Raw genomic sequence first — 20,919 nt, 5'->3', positions numbered from 1 at the left:
TATGCCAAAAATCATCCTGGTTTTGTAATATGTGGTTTGTGCCTAATTAATTTACTGTGGATCTTGCATTTTGTTACCCAATATTCGATAGTTGCCTTCTTTTGAACGAAGATTCATTGAGGGAGAGAATTACTTTCCTTTTGAATATGAATCGATGTGCAACTCCAACTATCATTTCAAAGGTCAACATCAATTCATGCTAATATAATGATGGATAACAATTGTTGTGTCTATGAGATTTGAATTCAGGATTACTATTAATGAAGTGGAGACTGTTATTAGACCAAATGACCATTGACATACGATATAATAGCAATATTAGGTCAATATATGTACACTATAGAGGCAATATTAGAGCAATATAACCACAATACGATAGCAATAGTATTACAATATCACCTATAAAAATATAATTATTGTCCACTTATTGCTGATTTTTCACACGTTCAGAAATTTTGTTCTCTCTTAGCTCACTCAGCTCTCTCTCTGGCACATCTCTCTTTCTCCTTGGTATCTGTCTATTGCAGCTCTCTCTCTCTCTAGTGCAACTCTGTCTCTCTCTTTGCTCTCTTTCTGTAGCGCAACTCTTTCTCTTTCTCTCTGTTTCTCTCTAGCTTTGTTCTGTCTCTTTCTCCCCCTATTCGCTCTCTTGCTCTCTGTCTCTTTATTCATACCTTCCTTTTTTTGTAAATTATTTTTTCGTTGTTATTATTTTTTTAAATAATTTCTTACAATGTCTTACGGTGCAATTATGATGCACCTGACTGCCTGTTTTTGAAAGGCACGTTGTTTCTTTCTCCTCCTCATCTTCTTTTTGAATGAAGTATGGCCTAAACCGTAAACCCATTGATGAGCCGTAGTCAATATACATACAATATAATAGCAATATTAGGGCAATATACATACACTAGAGAGGCAATATTAGGGCAATATAATGGCAATACGACAGCAATAACATCACAATATACATGCAATACGGTGGCAATATGCATGCAATATGTATACAATACACAGGCAATATTAGTACAATACACATGTAATAGGACAACAATATTAAGTCAATCTATATACAATACACACACATCCATTACAGACTACAATTTAGACATGGAAAATAAATCGTCACCGAACCCTAACAATACTGTCCCGCGAAGCAAAAATTATTTCTTTCATAAAACTTGAAAATTCAATTGTTATTACATAGTCAACCAATCTTTGCTCTAGTATATACACACTTCCTACCTATAATTATAAATAATGGAGAGCTCATAAATTCTACTAATTTGATCTTAACTTCATCAATTTGTTCTTCGGTGTATGAGTTAGTGCTCTCTTCTTGCACATTTTTCAAGCTGTTATATTCTCCTCCCGTGTAGCAATATCAGCAACAACAAGTTATCTACAGATCTGAAATCATAACTGCAGATGATTCTCAATTAACAAAGAGGAAAACCATTTTCTTTTATAACTTTGGTTTTGGAATATATAACAAAATGCAATAGTTCAAACTCAGCCTCGGCCTCAGAACAATGAAATACCAGCAAAAGGAATCAAATTAGGGTATGTCCTAAAACTGCTAACAATATGCATACCTATAGCATACTATATTGATTCTTATGCCCCAAAAAATGAAAGAATAAGCAAAGCTTACCAATTTATTTAAACTATTAATATCTCTTCAAATTCTGCAACAGATTACAACTGCATTAGCGCAAAGTTGTTTCACAGCTGTGGGTGGCTATCTGTCATTATGCAATCAACTTGCACCACAGTGAAAAGCAATCTTCTAGGAGTGAGATGTCATACTTACAGTAAATGCATCCAGCAGAGGTACCAGCAGCGTTGGTATGAAATGTTCCATGAAACAAACTTTAGAATCTGTGATAGAAATAGACAAACCAATTAGGTGTGTAAATTTATGCAATAAGGGGAAAGCATGAGAAGTTCACCTTTTCAAAAGTAGTTTACCCCATTCCTATTTTGTAGAGTTCATAAACCATGGCAGTCAAAAATATTTTACTCAGCCTGGAAGAAGTTTTCATCACCTGCCAGGAAAAAACAAAGAAAAGAATTAGCATTAATATATCTCTGAAGAAGGTAGAGAGAATTTTTATTAAATTTTTTTTTTTTTGTTCTTCCTAGATACAACATAGATAAATAAAACTTCCTTTCAACCCAATAACAATTTATGCAGCTAAAGTTGTATGGAGTTGAATGCTACTAGTGCAGAAATTCACTACTTTAAACCAGCATCAGATAATTTGGGTCCTGAAAGCCATTTTTCACCATGCTACTCCTTTAAAGAATGGCACTTATAAGATTTAGCAAACTCCAACTGACACCATTTTCATCTTTGTTACTCGACCAAAAAACTATGTAGCTATCTGGATCTCATGTATTTCATATTAGGAATGCATATTAACGTAGTAATCACTGCGTCATATGCCTCACTCAAGGGTATTGATTACCTCTTCTAAGATGTAACATACCATTTAAATAAAAGAAGTTTCACCAACAGAAATCATTTTTCATCATGACTGTAAGATATAATCTGACTCACTTGAATATGAGGTGCCTGGAACATTTCTTGTATGGCTGCTTCAACCTCTGCCATTCCAACAAGTGATTTTCCTGCAAAGTAGGTACATATAAATCCTGTAAGTGACAAGTATTAAAGCCTCAAAGCAAGATAATAACGCTCCTAAACAAAGCAAGCACATAGAGTTTAAGCTACATGAGATGTTGGTGCTTAATAATACCAATGTAGTAACAGAGTATTTCTTTTGAAACTTCAGGATACAGGAAAGAAGAGAAGTTGACAATTCTAATTCCTTGGTTGACCAAAAAAGAATACTGGTTTAAAGGTTGCTTAATTTTCATTTTTTCAAATAAAAGAAAATGAAACAAAACCAATACCAAAAACAAAACAAAAAAACGAAACATGTATTATTTGGTATTTAAACCAGCTCTTCTATGACACAAACTCTCATTATAGGACCAGTTGGCCAAATGAAAGGCCATGTTTTTTTTCTCTGAACAAAGTAATATTCTAAACTACTCTAAATTGACAAAAGCAAGCTCAGAATTGCAAGTCATGTTCTTATAGAGAAGTCCAGTGAGTTTATTTCCAACAATGTCAAGATATTTAATGGAAGGCAGTGACAACCATGATGACAAAAATGGCCCTACAAACCCATTCAATGAAATGTCCAGCTTCTGGAGCTAATAGCAGGAGCCTAATGCAATCTGGATTCCCAAGCGAAACTTGTTCTTTCTTAGCACAAGTGTGACCAACTTGGAAGGCATACTTGGAAAATGAGGCCCAAAATAGTTGTCTTCCAAATCAAGAACTTGCAAGTTTGTCAAGTTTCGAGATCAGCACTTCCCGACAAGAAGTTACTTGATAGGCAGAGAACCCGAGAGTTTGTAAAGATGCCAAAGAATATGGCAAAAGCCATTAAGCATATTGTTTTTCAGATTGAGAACAGCCAAGGCTGAAGTGAACTCAACCAACTGGAACTTGACCAGTGAACTTGTTATGGTCAAGTATGAGATCTGAAGGTTCCTCGGATATGAAAGTTGGAGAGGAACTGTACCACTTAAGTAATTTGTGCTTACATTGAGAATCTCCGGTGAAGACAAATGCCCAATACTTGCAGGTATTGGCCCCCATAAACCAAGAGAAACCAGTGAAAGCACTTTCAAGCTTGGTAAGCCAACAAGAGTGGCAAAGAAATAGTTTTGAGAAATCACGAGGCAGTGGAGGAAACCCATTGTTGCCAATAATGTGCAGGTGGGTTATGTTGCCTTCATAACAGGATAGAGTATGGAGTTGGTTCAATTTTGCAGAAGTCTCGATGTTGCTTCTATGGCTGAAGTGGTTAAGGCTGATGGGTAGTTGAGAAGTCTGCTGGATCTTGAAGGGTTTGTGACCGAGTGTGTTGTTGTAGCTGGCTTGAAGGATGGAGAGAGAGAAAACTATGATGAGCAGAAGAAGATGTGAATGGCAAACTAGCTTTGCCATTAGAACCATCAACAAAACCCAAGTTGCAGAAACAACACTCAATAGATGAATCTATTTCTCCCCTTCTTTCTCTGCTTCACTTCTTCCAGGAAGGCTTAAAACTTAGCTTTTGGGGGAATGAAAACCAGATTTTGCTAGCAAAACTATGATGACATTTTCAATTGCACCAAACTGACTTAGCCCTTCAAAATCTATCCTTCAATTTATTTTCCAACTTTTTTTTTTCTTTTCTCTCTTTGGTTATGTTTACTAATTAAACATCCTGAACCCAACAAACTTAGTGTGCTAATTATGGAAAATACTTCTGTACCACCTAGTTCCTTACAAAGTGAGAGTGGGTGTGAGTTATTACCCAGTTCATAGAAACCCATAAACCCAAACCCAATTTCTGAGCAACCCCTAAACACTAAAACCCTAAACCAATTTCTTACAAATCCATACACCATAAACCAAATTCACAAAAACCCCAAATTTCAAAGAAAATGGTTATGAACAGTACCTCGTGGATGTCAACGATGGAGTTACGCTTGGATGAACAACCACTGTTGACGGAGAAAGAGCATTGCGTCGAAGAGAGAGAGGTACACCAGGGAAAGAGACGGGCCGAAGAGATAGAGCGAAGAGAGTGAGAGAGAGAAGTCAATTTCTGAAAAACTGATATGGGTACAATAAGTGAACAATAATTTTATATTTAAAGTTGTTAGTTGTAAAAAAATTGGCAAGGAGTGGTATTTTTAGTTAAAATTAGCAAATGGGTGGCATTGGAGGTCATTTCCCAAGGAATAAAAACACGCCCAGAGGATTGATAAGTGGTATCAATCCTTGAATGCACAGAACATAAAAATATATGAAAATGCAAAGAATTATTTTATGTGGTAAAACCCCACCTCTCGGGAAAATCCACGGGACTCCTCAATCCAAAGCAAATCCATTATAGAACGATGATTGCAAGAAGTATTCACACACTTATCCTAGAGACACTCTAAATAATGTTTACCGACTTATTAGTAACTCAACCTTTGTCACGGGATGATCTTTCGATACTCCTTATGTTGAATGCAATACTGGTCACGATTGCTTTAAGTTCGTCGAAGTTGTTCCAACTCTCTTTATGTTGAATTTGATACATTGATTCAAGCTCACTGGAGAAAAACCGTCACCAAGGTCTTGGTGCCCTCAAACGTATGAGTCTCCAATCAGTGCAAATGAATGCAATATGAATGAAAAAAGTGTTTGATAAATCAACAAGTAAACATGGAACACTTGATGATTTATCTCAAATAAAAACTCAACTTTCCAAAATTTATGGACTGAAAATATGATTGTGAAAGCATAGAAAAATAGTCTTTGACATCTCTAAATAATGAAGAAGACAAAGATCTTCTTTTATAGGCTTTTTGTTCGAGTCCGGTTTACCTGTTACCAAAGTTCCTGTGCCCCCCTGTTTCCTTACTAGTTTCGTGACATGTGGCAAGCCACTTAACTCTGTTAACTCTTTTTACTATTTGTTTTTTTTGCTTTTTCTTCCTGTTCTGCCCCTTTCTCTCTTCTCTGGTTCCCTCTCCCCATCTCTTCTTCATCTCCCTTCCTCTCCTCCCTTTTTTGTTCTCTTTTCTAGATCTCCACCACTATGTTTTTTCTTTCTCCTTTTTTTTTGTTGCTTTTGCTTTGTTTTTCTTTTTCTCTCCTCTCTCTGTCTCTCTCTCTCTCTCTCAAAAGTGGTGGGGGAAGAGAGGAACTTAGAAAATAAAGTACGGAAAAAGGGAGCGGAAGAGAGAAGAGAAGGTAGGGAAAAAGGGGGTGAAGGAGAAACTCAAAAAAGAAATAGGAAAGGAGAAGAGAGAAAAAGAAAAACAAAGCAAAAGCAAAAGCAAAGAGAGAGAGAGAGAGAGAGAGAGAGAGAGAGAGAGAGAGAGAGAGAGAGAGAGAGAACGTGGAGGTGGAGATCTAGAAAAAGAACAAAAAATGAAGGAGAGGAGGGGAGACGAAGGAGGGAGGGGGAGAGGGGAACGAGAAAAGGGAGAAAGGGGCATAACAGGGAGAAAAAGCAAAAAAAAAAAAAAAAAAAAATAGAGAAAAGAAGCAAAAAGAGTTAAGTGGGGTTAAGTGGCTTGCCTCATGTCACGAAATTAGCAGGAAAACAAGGGGGCACATGAACTTTGGTAATAGGTAAACCAGACTCTTTTTGTTCCACCAAAAAGAAAACACGTTCAAAACAAAGATTGCTTGATTGGCAAAAATTAAATTAAATCCCAAATATATTTTCCTTTTCTATAGATAATCACATGTGAAATTAAACCAATAGAAAAGGCCAATAGAAACCAATAGAAAAGGCATACAAGAAAAGATGGTTTTAATCAATCACAATATCAAAGCAATCAAACCGTGATCAGACACCTTGATAGTGTGATCTAATTGAAAACATGATTTTCAAGCAAATTACTTAAAGAAAAAAAGAAAGAAAATATATTAAAAATTATGTCTAAATGAGATCCACTTCTAAAGGGATTCTTATTTACTTAAGATCAGAGAAAATCAGGAAAATAATATCATATTAAATGCCAAAAAATGTTCATATCATGTGTGCATGACAAATGACATGGCTTATCTTTAGATCAAATGTCTCATACGTGTTAAGTTACAATTCTGTTATTCGGGATGGCTGATATATTTCAATCTCGCAGTTTTAAAAAATCAGAAACAACAATTATGCTTCAACCCAATAACTAATGACACTTCTAAACCTATACAAGTTTTAGAAAATGCCAATACAATTTCATACTAACACTAAAGCATGGGCTTGTGCAACTTTTTGTTGCTCCGTCTTTTAATTGATCCTTTAGTACTTTAAATTTTGAATTTTGACCCTTGTTTTATTCCTATTTCAGCCTTTCGCTTTTCCTCTCGTTGTTAGCTTATTGTTTTGTGGGAAATGCCATAAAAACAAAAGACAAATGAGACTGCCAAAATTTTGACCCAAAAAAATTGTCTTAAAATTTCAACCCATCTTATTTGTAAATCCTAGGTCTGTGTTTGGTCACGCCTCAGGTCGGATCTTTCACTTTGGATTTTGTTGTTGTTGCATGTTGATGTATAGTTTTGACCTATTTTGAATATTGAGTTTAATTTTGGTTTATGTTTTGTGTATGTTGATGTCTTTTTTGTTTAATGAGTTTCTGTTTTATGGATGTTCTAAGTTTGTCACATACTTGGTGGTGGTAACCTGCATTTGAGGCTCCTTTGTTGATTGGGTTTATGTAGAAATGGTTGTTTCTTGTTCGTGCTTGTGGTGGAGATAGTTGTTTGGGGCTTCATTTTGTTCAATTTAGGCTGCTGTGTTTGTTCAAACTTGAAAGTTGGCGTCTTGCTTGGTTGAAAAGTTTAATTGGGGGTTTGTTTTGTGTACTCTGAGGTTGGCTAACAGAGGATCTAGGAGAACGACTTTCATGCAATAGGGATAATATTTTTTGCTATCATTGGCCAATGATGCAATGATACACGAGATAATTTTTTATGTGTCATTGTGTTATTGTGAGATACCAAAATAATGCTATTTCGTTACAAGTAAGTTTTTTTTATGAGGATCTAGAGTTTAGTTATAGATGCCTAAACTAATTATCCATGTAGCTTAACATGGATTATGATGGTGTCATTCCAAACCTATGTTCTGCTTAAGTCTAGTTCTTAATTATCAATTTCTAATACAGTGGTAAATAATTAGTTTTACCTCTCAATTCTCATGCTGTGTAACAAACGCCCTCTAAAAGTTTTAGGGAGAAACGACAATAGCAAACGTGGGATGAAGACAAAACGGCTTCGTTTAGGAAATATGTGAGATGTTATTTTGTGCTCCAAGAAATTGCCGATTAGAAAGAGCTTTCTGGAAAAGCAGTTGCCGCAGCCAAAATCCTTCACCCTTTTGCGTTTCTCTTCTGTTCGTAGGAATTGATTTCCTGAGATAAGCACAAGTATGCTGATAGAAGACGAAGAGACAGAAAGGCGTAGCGATGTGAATCCCTCAAAACCCTCGTCTTCCACCAACAAAGATGTCTCTGATGGCTTCGAAACTGCCAGCGACGGCGAACTTGGACCCAATGGTAGCGACAACGACCACGAAACCCAACAACAGCACCAAGTCCAAGAGGAGCAGCAGAGTCTCTCTCAGACCGACGACCTGAAACAGGTATTTGTCTTTGCAAAGCTATTGTTTTTCTGATTTTTATTAAAAATGTGTTGTGCAATGCCTGTTTATCTGGTAGATGTTACTGATAATCCAATGGCTTTATACGAATCAACTGCCTATTGTTACTTTGGAGCTCAGTACTCGAGTTCAGTTTTGTTCAATTTGAAGAAGAAAAATGAAATTGTTGTATCCGGCTGTTCTGAAATTTGATATCTTTGTGTGGTTTGCTTATAATTAAACCCATTTAGGTTTTTCTCTCTCTTAGTTAGTTTCATCTTAAATTGTTAAACTGATTTTATTACTTACAATTCCTACGTTCCTGTTGAGATAATATAAATTTTTTTTTGTTGATTTGCTCTGTTTGCATCTGGATCAGAAAGCATTTGAACAAGCAAATGATGTCAAATTGGAAGGCAATAGACTGTTTGGCAGTGGGCAATATGAAGAGGCATTATCACAGTATGTGCTTGCTTTACACCTTGCACCTGACACGCCATTATCTGTGGAATTACGTTCAATATGTCACGCAAACAGTGCAATATGCTTCTCGAAATTGGTATGCTATACGGTTAAAATATTGGCAAATATGTTTCCTGAATTATTTATTTATTTATTTTTCAATTTTACATTCTATGTTGTGATTAAAAGTTCACGTAAAATAGTTGAGGTATTGACATGGTATACATATCTAGTGCATTCTTAGTTTGTCGACGATATGAAGTATTTTTCTGGTTTAATGGGTAGATTTGTTTTGTAACATATGACTTTACTAGTTAGTACGGAATAGAAATTTGTTGATGAAGCCGCTTATGCTCTAATGCACTTTTGATTTCCACATATGGGAAAAGCTATGATTTGTGTAATTATTCGGAAAGGGGCTTTTTCTCTTCTCCCTCTTATTTTCTTGGTAGTCTTTGTTGAAGTATGCAAGTTGTTACAGTAAAGTAATGTGATTCCAGTGATGCATAATTGGTCTTAAAAGCAAAAATGGGTTTGATTTCCTTCATCATGTGTCTGGAAATTTTTTATTTGAAATGGATTCTAGTTATATTTTACAGAAAAATAACTACATAGAATTAGCTCTATTAGGGAGGTTTTATAGTTAACTTTTAAAATGAAGACTTATAGTGAAAGGCAACAAATATTACAAGGTTATAGATGATGTCCAGGCCGTGAGCAGAACTGGTGCTAGTAATTGTAAGCTGTTTTCACTCTCCTGACCAAACAAAGAAACGCTGTTTTCACTTTTAGTTTTTCCCTTATTTATTTCCTTGTGTTATTATTATATGCTTTGAAAAGGCTTCTTATTCTTTTCATTATAACTTCTCTACACCAATAGCTTCTTAGTTGTGCATGATTGTTAATGTTTGAATCTTAATGTCACAGGGAAAATATGAGGACGCAATCAAGGAATGCACAAAAGCGCTAGAACTAAATCCTTCATATATGAAAGCTATGCTTAGAAGAGCAGAAGCTCATGAAAAACTAGAGCATTTTGACGAGGCTATTGCCGGTAAGCTCGGATATAATACAAGTTTTTAACCATTGTACTGTATTCTAAGGTGGTACCTTTCATTAGTTCATCCTTGTATTTCTGGACAATATTCTTGACTCTTTTTCATCCCACTAGAAGCAACTTCCGTGTTCTCATGTGTACTGGTTTTTAGTTTTACACTAATATGTATTGCTCAATGTATGCTTTACTATGTAGACATGAAAAAAATCTTGGAACTTGATCCTTCAAATGACCAAGCCAAGAAGACCATTCACCGCTTGGGGCCGCTGGCTGAAGAAAAGAGAGAAAAGATGAAAGAGGAGATGATTGGTAAGTTTCTTTTTTCTTTTTGGTTAATAAGATCATTGGTAAGTTAATTCTATTATTTTCTTCTGCATTTATATTTTTTATTGTTTCATGGTTTGTAATTTTAGATTATTTTTCTTTTGGCCACTCGATCAAGTTATTCCTAAATGCTGTATGTACCATGATTGTATTTTTTTCATTAAACAATGCCCAAAAAAGGATAAAAACCCAATCCATATCATAGACAGACCACTCTGCTAGTCTTCACATGACTTCTTTCCTATACTTATGATGAGCAATGAAGGCCAAAGGACTGGGCAATTAGAAGGGAATCTAGGCAATGCGTTTTCACGAAGTAATTACTTGCCAAATGACTAGAATAACTAATTTGACTGATTTTTTGAAACAATGTCAAGACTAATAAATGAAGAAATCCTAAAATTGTAGCCTACTGATCAGTTTTTTAATGACATATGGTCCTTGCGTATGACACACTAGCTAACTTGTTCATGATTGCCAAAGTATGTCACTGAGGTAGGTTCAGGGAACATTAGGGAGAATGTTTTATCCTTGTCGATGATGTCAACTTAATGAGTCATTCTCTTTTAGAAATATGAATATGTTAATAAAAAATGGTAAGAAAATGTACGTTTTAATTCTCCTATCTCATGTCTGATTTCTGTAATTGTTATTCACATATTCCATGCTTTCTGGTGGCAACGGATATCATGTCCAATTTTGTTAGGGGTTATCATGATTAGACCCATTCCAACATTACATATTATACAATAACTCTTATAGAGCCTACTTGGAGAGAAAAACTCAAAACTAGCCCCTTGTCATTTTCTACTTGGTTCTTGGAAAATTTTAACACACTAAGAACTAATAGAAAATGACAAGTGGCTAGTTTTGGGTTTTTCTCCCCAAATAGGCTCTATATGGGTTTTTGTATAATATGTCATGCTAAAATGAGCTTACTTGTAAAAACCTAATTTTGTTATGCTCGTGACTGGTATATTTTGCTTGTTTAAGGCGTACTTCATTGTTAAATTTTAGACTTGGCTGTTAGTGGGCATATTTCCTTTGTAATATATGTTTCCTCAGTTGCTAAATTTTAATGTTTTTCATAAATGAAAAAGAAAAAGAAAAAGAAATATGCTCTAGACTAAGCGTTTGAAATTGTTCTATGTGAGTAGGGAAGCTGAAAGATATGGGCAACTCTTTGTTAGGCCGTTTCGGAATGAGCATTGACAACTTCAAAGCTGTCAAAGATCCAAACACTGGCTCCTATTCTCTTTCATTCCAACGTTAGTATGGTTGTGGTAATATCCTACAATGTGGAAAGAATCAGGTTGGTGACGTGGCAAGGAGTAGAGGTTTGTTGTGCATGCAGGATTAGTAACTACAAGTAAATGAAGAGTTGATAAAATCATTTGCGGATAGTATTACCTTTCATGAATTTTGAGGTATTACGGTTTCTATATATGAATGCAATTGTTACTTGATCATCATTCACTGCATCTGTGATCTCGTGTTTGTGTGGTGTTCTGCATAATTCTTAATGTCTTGGACCTTAGTAGCTTATCTTCCAAGTCAGTATTTTGTTCAGACTTTTCCTCTGTTTCACTGCTGGTTTCTTGATTGCAGTTTGTTTATGGTTTCTTTACATTACCATTTACGTGATAGCTAATGGCATGGGAAACAAAACCACTGACATCATAGTTGGTTTAATTCTTTGGCATGTTACTCTAATTGTAAATTAGCAGCCAGAATCAAATATGCAGTGTTATTCTGGTGGTTGTATTAGACGTAGACGTATAGGATTTAGGAGAATTTACTTTAACCTTTTGGAGCAGCATATTAGGGTTTTGGTGAGTGTTTAAAACATGAAGTAGAAAATACGTTTTAAGGCTTTCCAAGATTGCTCCTTTGGTTTTCACTAGGAACTTCTGTAACTAAATTTTTTGGCTTTTTATCACAAAACGTCTCTGACGTTTGAGAAACTATCAGATTGCATCAAGTTTTTTTGTATCACTCATGTCCCTAACGTTAATATGGGTGCTCTTAAATAGTCCATCGGTCAAAAAAACTGTTAAATTCAAGGATATAATCATCAAATCAATCCAAAATTATAAAAATATATATTTTATTTCCTTCCCTTCTCTCTTTCTTTCTTCTTCTCTCTCTCTCTCTCTTTTTCTTCTTCTTCCTTTTCTTCTTCTCTCTCTCCGCCAGTAGTTTAAAATCTGAGAGTGGTTGATGGCCTTTTATTTTTGTGGGGTTCCAATAATAAACGGAATGTAAAACAGGTAATGGCCTTGTTTTATAAAAGGAAAAAAGAAAAGAAAAGAAAAAGTGGTTTCTAGCTTAGCTCCTGGAATGGAGGTGTGGGTGGTAGGTTGCCTCCCAGGGCAGGGTCGAATAATGGAAGTGTTTATGTCTCTAGGATCATGCCTCACAACAAACAGCCGTTTATCTCCTCTAGCATAAAAAAACAAATCAAAAAGAAAATTGCATTAAAAGAAGGAAAACAAAGAAAAAAATAATGGTCAAACCGCATCTATATACATAAAATAGTCCCATGTGAGATACCCAGAGAAGAGATGAGGAATGAGAGAAAGAAGAAGAAGAAAAGAAAAGACTGTAAGAAGAAGAAAGAAAGAGAGAAGTGAAGGAAATAAAATATATATATATATATTATATTATAATTTTGGATTGATTTGACGATTATATCTCTAGATTTAACAGTTTTTTTGACAGAATGACTATTTAATAGCACTTATATTAATGTTAGGAACCATGAGTGATACAAAAAAACTTTAAGGATGCAATCTGATAGTTTTGTAAACGTTAGAGACGTTTTGTGATAAAAATCCAAATTTTTCGTAGCCAAAGCTAAAAAATAACCACATGAATGAGTTAGAAAAGGTTACTTGTGGCCTAAGGTAAAACCTCTGAATATAGGAGGCATCAGTTATTGAAGCAGGACATCGATGCTCAAGAGAAGACAGCCTAGACACGATGTTCTCTATCTTCTCATTTGAATCTTTTTCGGGTAGAATGAATATATTTGAATATTTGAAATTCAAAATTGAGTAAAAGATCAAGGCGACCATAACAAAAGTAGATGATCTTGTTTTCAATCAACGGGATAGGGAGGAGTCGAACTTGCAGCATCTTTTATTATTTGAAAGAGACTAAGATTTAATGGCTTGTCGATTAAAAAAAATAAAATTGTCGGAACTAAAATTCAATTTTGGACAGTGATATAAACCAGCAGAAACAATGGATTCATCTGATATTCGCTCTAATAAGCACGCTGCACGCCAAAAAGGGCAAATAATGCTTATAATGTGATTATGACCAACCTAGCCAAAAGTTAAAGTTTGGAGAGAAGGGAAACCTAGGTAGCTTGGTTTTAATATGTTCATTTTTTTCCCCGAATACAACCAATCTAAACTACAAGAAGGAGGATGATTTCTCATACACACTATCAATATGTTAGGGGGGTTTAAATATGAGATCATTAGTTTGCAAATCAAGTCATTTTTCATTGGACTAAACCGTGTTGGCTAATATGTTCACTTTTTTAGCATATGAAGACAATCTCACTTGTTGGACTTGTATTTAGTGCCCTAGACATATGAAAATGGTCGTAAGGAAAGGCAGCAAAGTACAATATGAAGAGTGAAATTTGTTTCTTCTTTGGAACATGCCTGAATAGAGATTTAAAGTTGGTTATATGATGATTATTAAATAAGTGTGTGAGGCGATCATTATCACCTCTTAACAAAGTCAAATTAAGCAACTCTAAATACATAGTGGTAAGAACATTTAATCCTAAATCCTAAATCTTAAAGCATTTACGTGTAGATTAATGATCTCAGATTCCAACCCTAATAGCACATCCCCTACCCCTTCCACATTTTGACAAAAAAAAAAAAAAAACTTGGGTTAGTTGGCCACACATCACCTCCAATGGGCAGCAAATCACAATAAACAAAGAAATGGAGAAGATATGTATAATGACAATCAAATACCAAAGAACATCTAGGCAATAAATATCTACATAATAAATATTTTTTTTTGCTCAAGATAATGCACGCCTCTTAAATCATAATATACCAAGGCCCACACAGCACTAAGCCACCACCAACATCAATTAAGCATAAAGTAAAAGATGACTCCACCACTTTTCATAAAGGTTAATTAGGTTGAGGTTGGCTGGCTGACTTTCAAGGTGCCACCATAAAACTGACACAGACATTAGACATGCATACATGCATGCTTGGTTGTTTTGGCATATCCTTTCTACAAAATGAGAAAAACTTGTGTGAAATGGGGATATCATTATTTTGTCATGTTCGGTCAATTACGTTATACTATACGTGATAAATTTTATACATAATAGTTTGTAATTGGTTAAAAATAACAAAACAGTGCTATCTTTGTTTTATACGAATTTTTATGCAAAGAAACAAATGGACTTGCTATAAGTACCTTAACCCTAGTTTACGAGAGAGAACTTATACCTGTCTCACTCTCTCTCTCTCTCTCTCTCTATGTCACCCAACAAAGACCCAACAAAGAAGAATAGAGATCGAGAGAGAGGAGCAATGAAACGAGAATAGCTATTCTCGGGTCCCACGTCCATGACTCAACTAGCAATATTGTGTCGACATCCTACCATGTGAACCATCACAAATCATGGCATGTCCTACAACTAAGGCCCACCAATAGCCCAACACCATCACACTCCACTGGCCCTCATGATTCCCTTGCCTTGCCCCCAGTGACAACCCAAAAGCAGCCTTCGAACATCACACATGGGCTGCAACCACATTGGATCCATCATGCAGGCATGCACCCTCCATCGTTTGATATTCAATCTCCACCGTCCATTACTTCTTTAATAGTATAAATTCCACCATGAAGCTTGAGAAAGGGGTTTTCTTATAGCCAAACATTTAAGCTGGCTTTTGACAATGGAAAAAAGCAAGTCATTCCCTGAATACACCTCGGCTTACTCTGGAGAGTTCGGATTCCGGGAGAGGTCGAATTCGTACAACTTCAACGGGCCAACTCAGAAGGGAAGTGGGTTTGCGACATCAAGTGATCCAGAACTGCAGAGGAAGAAGAGAGTTGCCTCATACAACGTGTTTACAATGGAAGGTAAGGTTAAAACAAGTCTAAAAAATAGCTTCAAGTGGATCAAGAACAGGTTCGCCACGGATGTTCGCTACGATGCATGAATATGAAGTTACATAAGAGAGTTTTGTCCCATAATCCCACCCTCTTGTGTTCACCTTTACTTGTTGATTGTATACAGTTTGTGTGTCAAGGTTATGATTTATAATCAGATGGGAAAATCCCCACCAAAGACCAAATATGAAAGAAAAAGGAAAAAAAATCTTTCTCAATGCAAAAATGCACTAAGAGTATGATGATGATGATGATGATGATGGCTTGAGGGTGCGGCCATTTGAATTGTAATATGTTTTGGTTATATTTTAAGCTTCAAGTTATTTTCTTCTTGTCTAAGCTTAATTTCATTTGCTAGCCCAGATATTATTTTGTTAGGAATATATATATATATATATATATATATATTCTATTGAGGATCCTCAAATAATTTTATTTGAGGGACGCTAAGTACCATACAATTTTTTCAATGATCAAAACCATCTATTTTTAGGTCTTCATTCATAGATCATCCTTACAAAAATTAGACAATTTGGAAACCGTTTGACATCAATTGTGTCCTACAAAATCAATGAACACGGTGCTTCAAGAAAGTATTAAAATTTCAATAACTCAATTGAATGATCAAATGATATCGATTCAAGTGATTTTTGTAGAGATGATCTTTGAATGAGTATCTACAAAATAGACGGTTTAGATTAGTGAAATACAATCCGAGTGGGCCTACAAGGGTGTCCTCAAATAAGCTTATTTGAGGATCCTCAATGGAAGCTCTCTATATATATATATATATATATATATATACGGAACTTCAGTTGAGGATTCTCAAATAAGCTTATTCAAAGACACTCTTGTAGGGTCACTTTGTATTGTATTTCACTAATCAAACGTCTATTTTGTAGATACCCATTCAAAAGTCATCTCTACAAAAAATTAGTTGAATCCAATATCATTTGACCACTCATTTGAATTATTGAAATTTTAGTACTCTCTTGAACCACCATGTTCATTGAATTTGTAGGATACAATTGGATATTAACGGTTTCCGATTTGTGTAATTTTTTACAAGGATGATATATGAATGTAGACTTAAAAAATAGATGGTTTATGCTGGGCAAGATGGAGTGAGGGTTGAGAGAGAGAGAGAGAGGAGATATATGTTTTTATTTTAATTTTAATATCTGTAAAAAAAATTAATTTCTTTTTAAATATTATTTCTTAATATTCAATTACACCTAAGATAAAAAGTGGACCCTGCATTTGTCACGTCATCATTTAACAGAAGACCAAATGGTTAAATTGACGGAATATGTACATTGATTAAATATTAAAACGTTAAGGCGTAAATTGAGAAAATTGAAACTCTGTGGCCCATTTCAAGAATGATCCCAAACTTTCATTGAGTAAAATGATGTTAGCCCTATCTTTTTCCCTTTAATTTTGTTGAGTCGCATGAACCAAAAAATTAAAAAAACAGAAGGAAATTCTTGTCCAGCTTGAAAATTCCAAACACTCAAACCAGATATTCTTTTTAAATAAAATTATTAAAAACAAAAACAACACGGTAGGGCAAATGAATGTCGATGTAAGTGGCAATTAGGGGTGGTGAAGAGTTGTGAAATGGGGTTAACCCTTCCTTGAGCAAGAATGTCGATGGAGTGGCAGTGAAGGAGGAAACGTTGAAACTGATTTTCTATAAGCTATCCATTTTATTAGGGAGGAAGGAGAGTCGGTGGTTTTGGAAGGGAAATTTCTTGAGGATATGAAGGCTTTTGCAAGGTAGATGCGGATGCCCGTTGTCATTGTGTGTCAGCATTTTCTCAACGGTTGTTTACCCATGAGTTAGCAGAATACTTCTTTGCGGTGAGGATTGAAAATGGCTTAACATGGTTCAACTCTATCTTTCTGAGGACAATTTGATTTAATTGTAATGCAAAAATGAAATAATTGGTTTTAAATTCTGGCCTGGTTGGTATTAACACGGTCCCAGAGTGAAATCACTTGCTTTCTACTTCTTTTTGGTTCTGAGTTGGAAACTTTGAGAGAGAGAGAGAGAGAGAGAGAGAGAGAGAGATTGCTTCAATGGCGGAAACAGGTTGTTTTTGTGGAAGGGAGCGAAGGTTTTTGAAAAGAGAAGTTTATCTTTCCGAAAAACGAGGTTTGGTGCCCACATATAAGCTGTTAAGAGGAAAGTCATTTCAAGCGTAGAACCATACTTGATCACAATACCTCTGCTGAACAGAAGTCTCTGGAGAATAAATATTCTTGAACGTGTTTGGGCCTAGATTTTTTGGCCAATGGGCCTAAGGAGAAGGAGCCTTCCAATATGGCGGCAACTGAAAATAGGAAGATACTATTGGGCCTAAAAGGACTTCCAAACCCACATGCGTGGCCTAAATAACAAAAGAAGCCGAATTTTTTTAATGGAGATTCACTATTATATCCAATATAAAAGCTCAAATTATTAAAAAAAAAAAACTTATATGAAATGAACTTTAGAAATACACCAAAAGCATTTACAACAGAACAAAAAGGTTTTTAACTTCTTTTAAATTATAAAATTACAATTGATTTTTTAAAACAAATCCAACCCCAAAACCTCATAAAAAGAACCCAAAACACTTAATATGGTATTAAAGTAATTTAATAATCAAAATTAAATTCAATATGGTCAGCTATCATTTTTTGAATTTTTTTTGAGTTTGTTTATAAAAAATTAAATGGTGTAGGGTTTATCTATATTATTAGTGTTAAGAATGAGTATATGATTAAATATTTTAAATAAAAAAAATCAAGAGAATGTTTGCCTCGCAGAGAGAACAAACAATGGGAAACTTGCTTACTTAGTGCTTGCATTTTGAAAGAGATGAGCTCGACGACAAGAGCATACCGAGGAATTGTTTGCATCACCAAGGGAGCAAACATCAATGGCACTGTTCAGAGAGAGCAATGTTCAGAGACGGTGTCAAAGTTCCATGGCACAAAAGCGACAGAAGGCCACATTTTCCACCACCAATTTTGACCAAACACAAGCAAAAGCGTAGACATAAAGCTATGAAGTTGATTGGATGTGTGTCAGAGCACGGCCAAAATTATTGTCTCGGCCGGAGAAATACCAAGTCTATAAAATAGAAGCAAAATCTATGAAACAAAGATCTAGCATCAACCAAACAAATCAAGCCCAACAGATGCTCAAATGCACCCTTTACTCTTTTATCATGTAGTTCATAGTTTTTTTTTTTTAATTTTAAAAAAATGCTTTTCTTTAGAAATTAGTGTAACTCTCAATTAGAAGAACTCAGAAACCGTTTTGAGTTCTTGGGCAATTTCCATTTCAATAATCCATTTCATATATTAACAAGGGTTTCTTAGTTTTTCATTAACAGAATTAATTCTTGAGTACCATCCAATCCACCCAGATTTCTTAAGATACCCGCAATTCTTGAGCTATATGAACCACTGAGCTCCTGAGCCCAGTACCACTACCAAGCTACCGAGCACGGTGATATTGTCCAACCACACGCTCATTCTAAAGTAGGGATGGAAACGAGTAGGTTCGGGGACGGGTATGGCAATATCATCCCCGTTCCCGCTTTATCCCCGATAAGAAATTTTGGGGAATTTCAGTCCCCGTCCCCGTCGAGGGTTGTTGTCTCCCAAACCCGCCCAATTACCCGATTTTTATTTAGTAAAAATCTACTACTCTCAATTTTGACCCAAAAAAAAAAACTTAATTACATTCAATTAAACCATAAAATTCAATTTAACTACTCTAAATCATCTAAACAATTTGAAAAACTAATAGAAATCACATTATCCACCATCGAAACTAAATATTTTGTCACAAAATTCTTATTCTACTGCTAAAATTAACAACAAAAGAACACATTAAAGACCTACAAAAATAAAAGATGAAATAAACAAAAAAACTTGGTAGCACTGTAGCACTAGCACCGTATACGGCGCGCTCAAAATGCATAGGAAAAAATTCATTTATGGCACGCTCAAAATGCATGCAATAAAAACTACTCTTTTACAGTGCGCCACAAATACACGCCATAAATGCCGTGCTGTAAATACTTGGTTTTCTTGTAGTGGTAGCTTCATCAAACAACATGGAAGAAGGTTCTAATAACGAATCAGGGAGAACACATTAAAAAAATACAAATTTATAAATAAACCCAATCCTAGACATGTATTTATAAAAAAACCCAAGCACTATTTAAACATAGAAACACACCCAAAATCAACTCCAAAGTCAACTTTTTGGGTGTGTTTATAAATGAGTTTTGAGTGTGTGTAATGATGAGTTTTGGGTGTGTTTATAAAGTGTTTTGGGTGTTGGATTTTTTTATAATTTCAACCTCCATTTTGGGTGTTTTAGTGAAACTCCCTTAAAAAAAACCTTCCCATATGTTTCTTGGTCAACCAAGAAAGTCATGAATTGTTTCCTATATGGTTTATTGAAATATATATATTCTATATTCTATATTCATTAATTATATATATATATATATATATATATCACTAATCGGCCTGGGTTCAAGGATGAGGATAACAATACTATCCCTAGCCTATCTTCAACCGAGTATTTTTAAAGAGTGGTGATTTCCCCACTCCTTTTTCTTCTATTTTATCCACTTACACTCCTTTTTTATAACTAAAAAAAGAGTGTAAGTGTATAAAATAGGAGTGGGGAAATCATTGCCCTTTTTAAAATTCAAGGATCCCTGTACCGCCCTAATTTTCTCCTAAATCTTCCCTCGTTATGAGCGGGTACCCGACGGGGGGTCGACCCAGCTGATATTTTTGCCATCCCTATTCTAAAGGCCTTGTGGTCGAAGCTTGGAAACTTGTGGCAGAGAATTAGTTTCTGTCTCGGCCACAATCACTTGAAAGAAGTCAAGATCATAGCGAGGAGCATAAGTCATTTGATCATTCGTACTCACGGCCACTTGTGACCATGATATTGGCGCCACACATGCACATTAAAGAATGACGTCTTTGTTATCAAGTCCGCTCAACCCATTGATTATTTAAAAAATCGACCCAATTGGCCGAAAAGATTTAGACGTCAATATAATGACATAACATAAACCTAGAATCATTATGGCATTAATTCAGCACATACTCCTAATAATTTGTGTTTATATATATCTCTCAGCTGTTTTTCTTTTCCTTTATAGCTAGTCTCGCAAAATGGAGTTGTAGCTCAAGTGAGAACATTTACAGTTGCACTCAAGGTCTTAGGTCCAGTCCTTCCTCTCCCAATATCCATATATGAGAGAGAGAGAGAGAGAGAGAGAGAGAGAGAGAGAGAGAGAGAACAAGGCCTTACATTAACCAAGTATCAAGTAAAGGAGATAGAAAGGCCTTCTCAATTGAGAATGAGAAATGAAACGCAGTGCTGATTACAAGGTGATAAAATATAAACCAACATTAACAAAGTATCAAGTATATGATAGATAACAAGGCCAACTTCAAGTGAAAATGAGAAATGGAACATTGTGCTACCAAAGTGATAAAAATTGAGAATGAGATATGGAACGTTGTGTTGATTACAAAGTGATAAATTTTTTTATACAAAGTGAAACGAAAACCAACTGAACCATCATAAAGTTAATTAGACTGCATTCGACCGCAATATGGTTGCCAGTGAGTATTTTGCTCGAGTGGGATTACTGTCTCCAGTTTGTTTAACATGTCATG

General features: G+C 35.2%; 2 protein-coding genes and 1 long non-coding RNA gene across 3 annotated transcripts; 2 read left to right on the top strand and 1 right to left on the bottom strand.

Moving 5' to 3' along the window:
* Positions 1-1,349: 1,349 nt before the first annotated feature.
* On the bottom strand, positions 1,350-1,944 carry LOC148915824 (uncharacterized). Its single transcript, XR_016128241.1, has 3 exons — positions 1,811-1,944; positions 1,652-1,685; positions 1,350-1,419 (listed from the first exon to the last, which is right to left on the bottom strand). It is a non-coding gene; the product is annotated as an uncharacterized LOC148915824 (long non-coding RNA).
* A 5,933-nt stretch (positions 1,945-7,877) lies between these two features.
* On the top strand, positions 7,878-11,674 carry LOC103336231 (uncharacterized). The gene is made up of 5 exons (XM_008239273.3): positions 7,878-8,207; positions 8,584-8,763; positions 9,594-9,720; positions 9,919-10,032; positions 11,205-11,674. The coding sequence occupies exons 1-5, from the start codon at positions 7,995-7,997 to the stop codon at positions 11,318-11,320; spliced, it is 750 nt and encodes a 249-aa protein (XP_008237495.2). The 5' UTR covers positions 7,878-7,994; the 3' UTR covers positions 11,321-11,674.
* Positions 11,675-14,944: 3,270 nt separating this feature from the next.
* LOC103336230 (uncharacterized) lies at positions 14,945-15,542 on the top strand. Its single transcript, XM_008239272.3, has one exon. The coding sequence runs from the start codon at positions 14,994-14,996 to the stop codon at positions 15,258-15,260; it is 267 nt and encodes an 88-aa protein (XP_008237494.1). The 5' UTR covers positions 14,945-14,993; the 3' UTR covers positions 15,261-15,542.
* Positions 15,543-20,919: the final 5,377 nt, after the last annotated feature.

The sequence above is a fragment of the Prunus mume genome, linkage group LG6, assembly GCF_029339155.1.
Source record: "Prunus mume cultivar Tortuosa linkage group LG6, ASM2933915v1, whole genome shotgun sequence".
NCBI lineage: Eukaryota > Viridiplantae > Streptophyta > Magnoliopsida > Rosales > Rosaceae > Prunus > Prunus mume.
This window is presented reverse-complemented; position numbering and strand designations above follow the sequence as displayed.

Excerpts from the sequence above, each read along its gene's own strand:
- LOC103336231 (XM_008239273.3), top strand. The coding sequence starts at position 7,995 with ATGCTGATAGAAGACGAAGAGACAGAAAGGCGTAGCGATGTGAATCCC. Across the intron at positions 8,208-8,583 it reads AGACCGACGACCTGAAACAG|AAAGCATTTGAACAAGCAAA; the intron begins GTATTTGTCTTT and ends CATCTGGATCAG. Across the intron at positions 10,033-11,204 it reads GATGAAAGAGGAGATGATTG|GGAAGCTGAAAGATATGGGC; the intron begins GTAAGTTTCTTT and ends CTATGTGAGTAG.
- LOC103336230 (XM_008239272.3), top strand. The coding sequence starts at position 14,994 with ATGGAAAAAAGCAAGTCATTCCCTGAATACACCTCGGCTTACTCTGGA.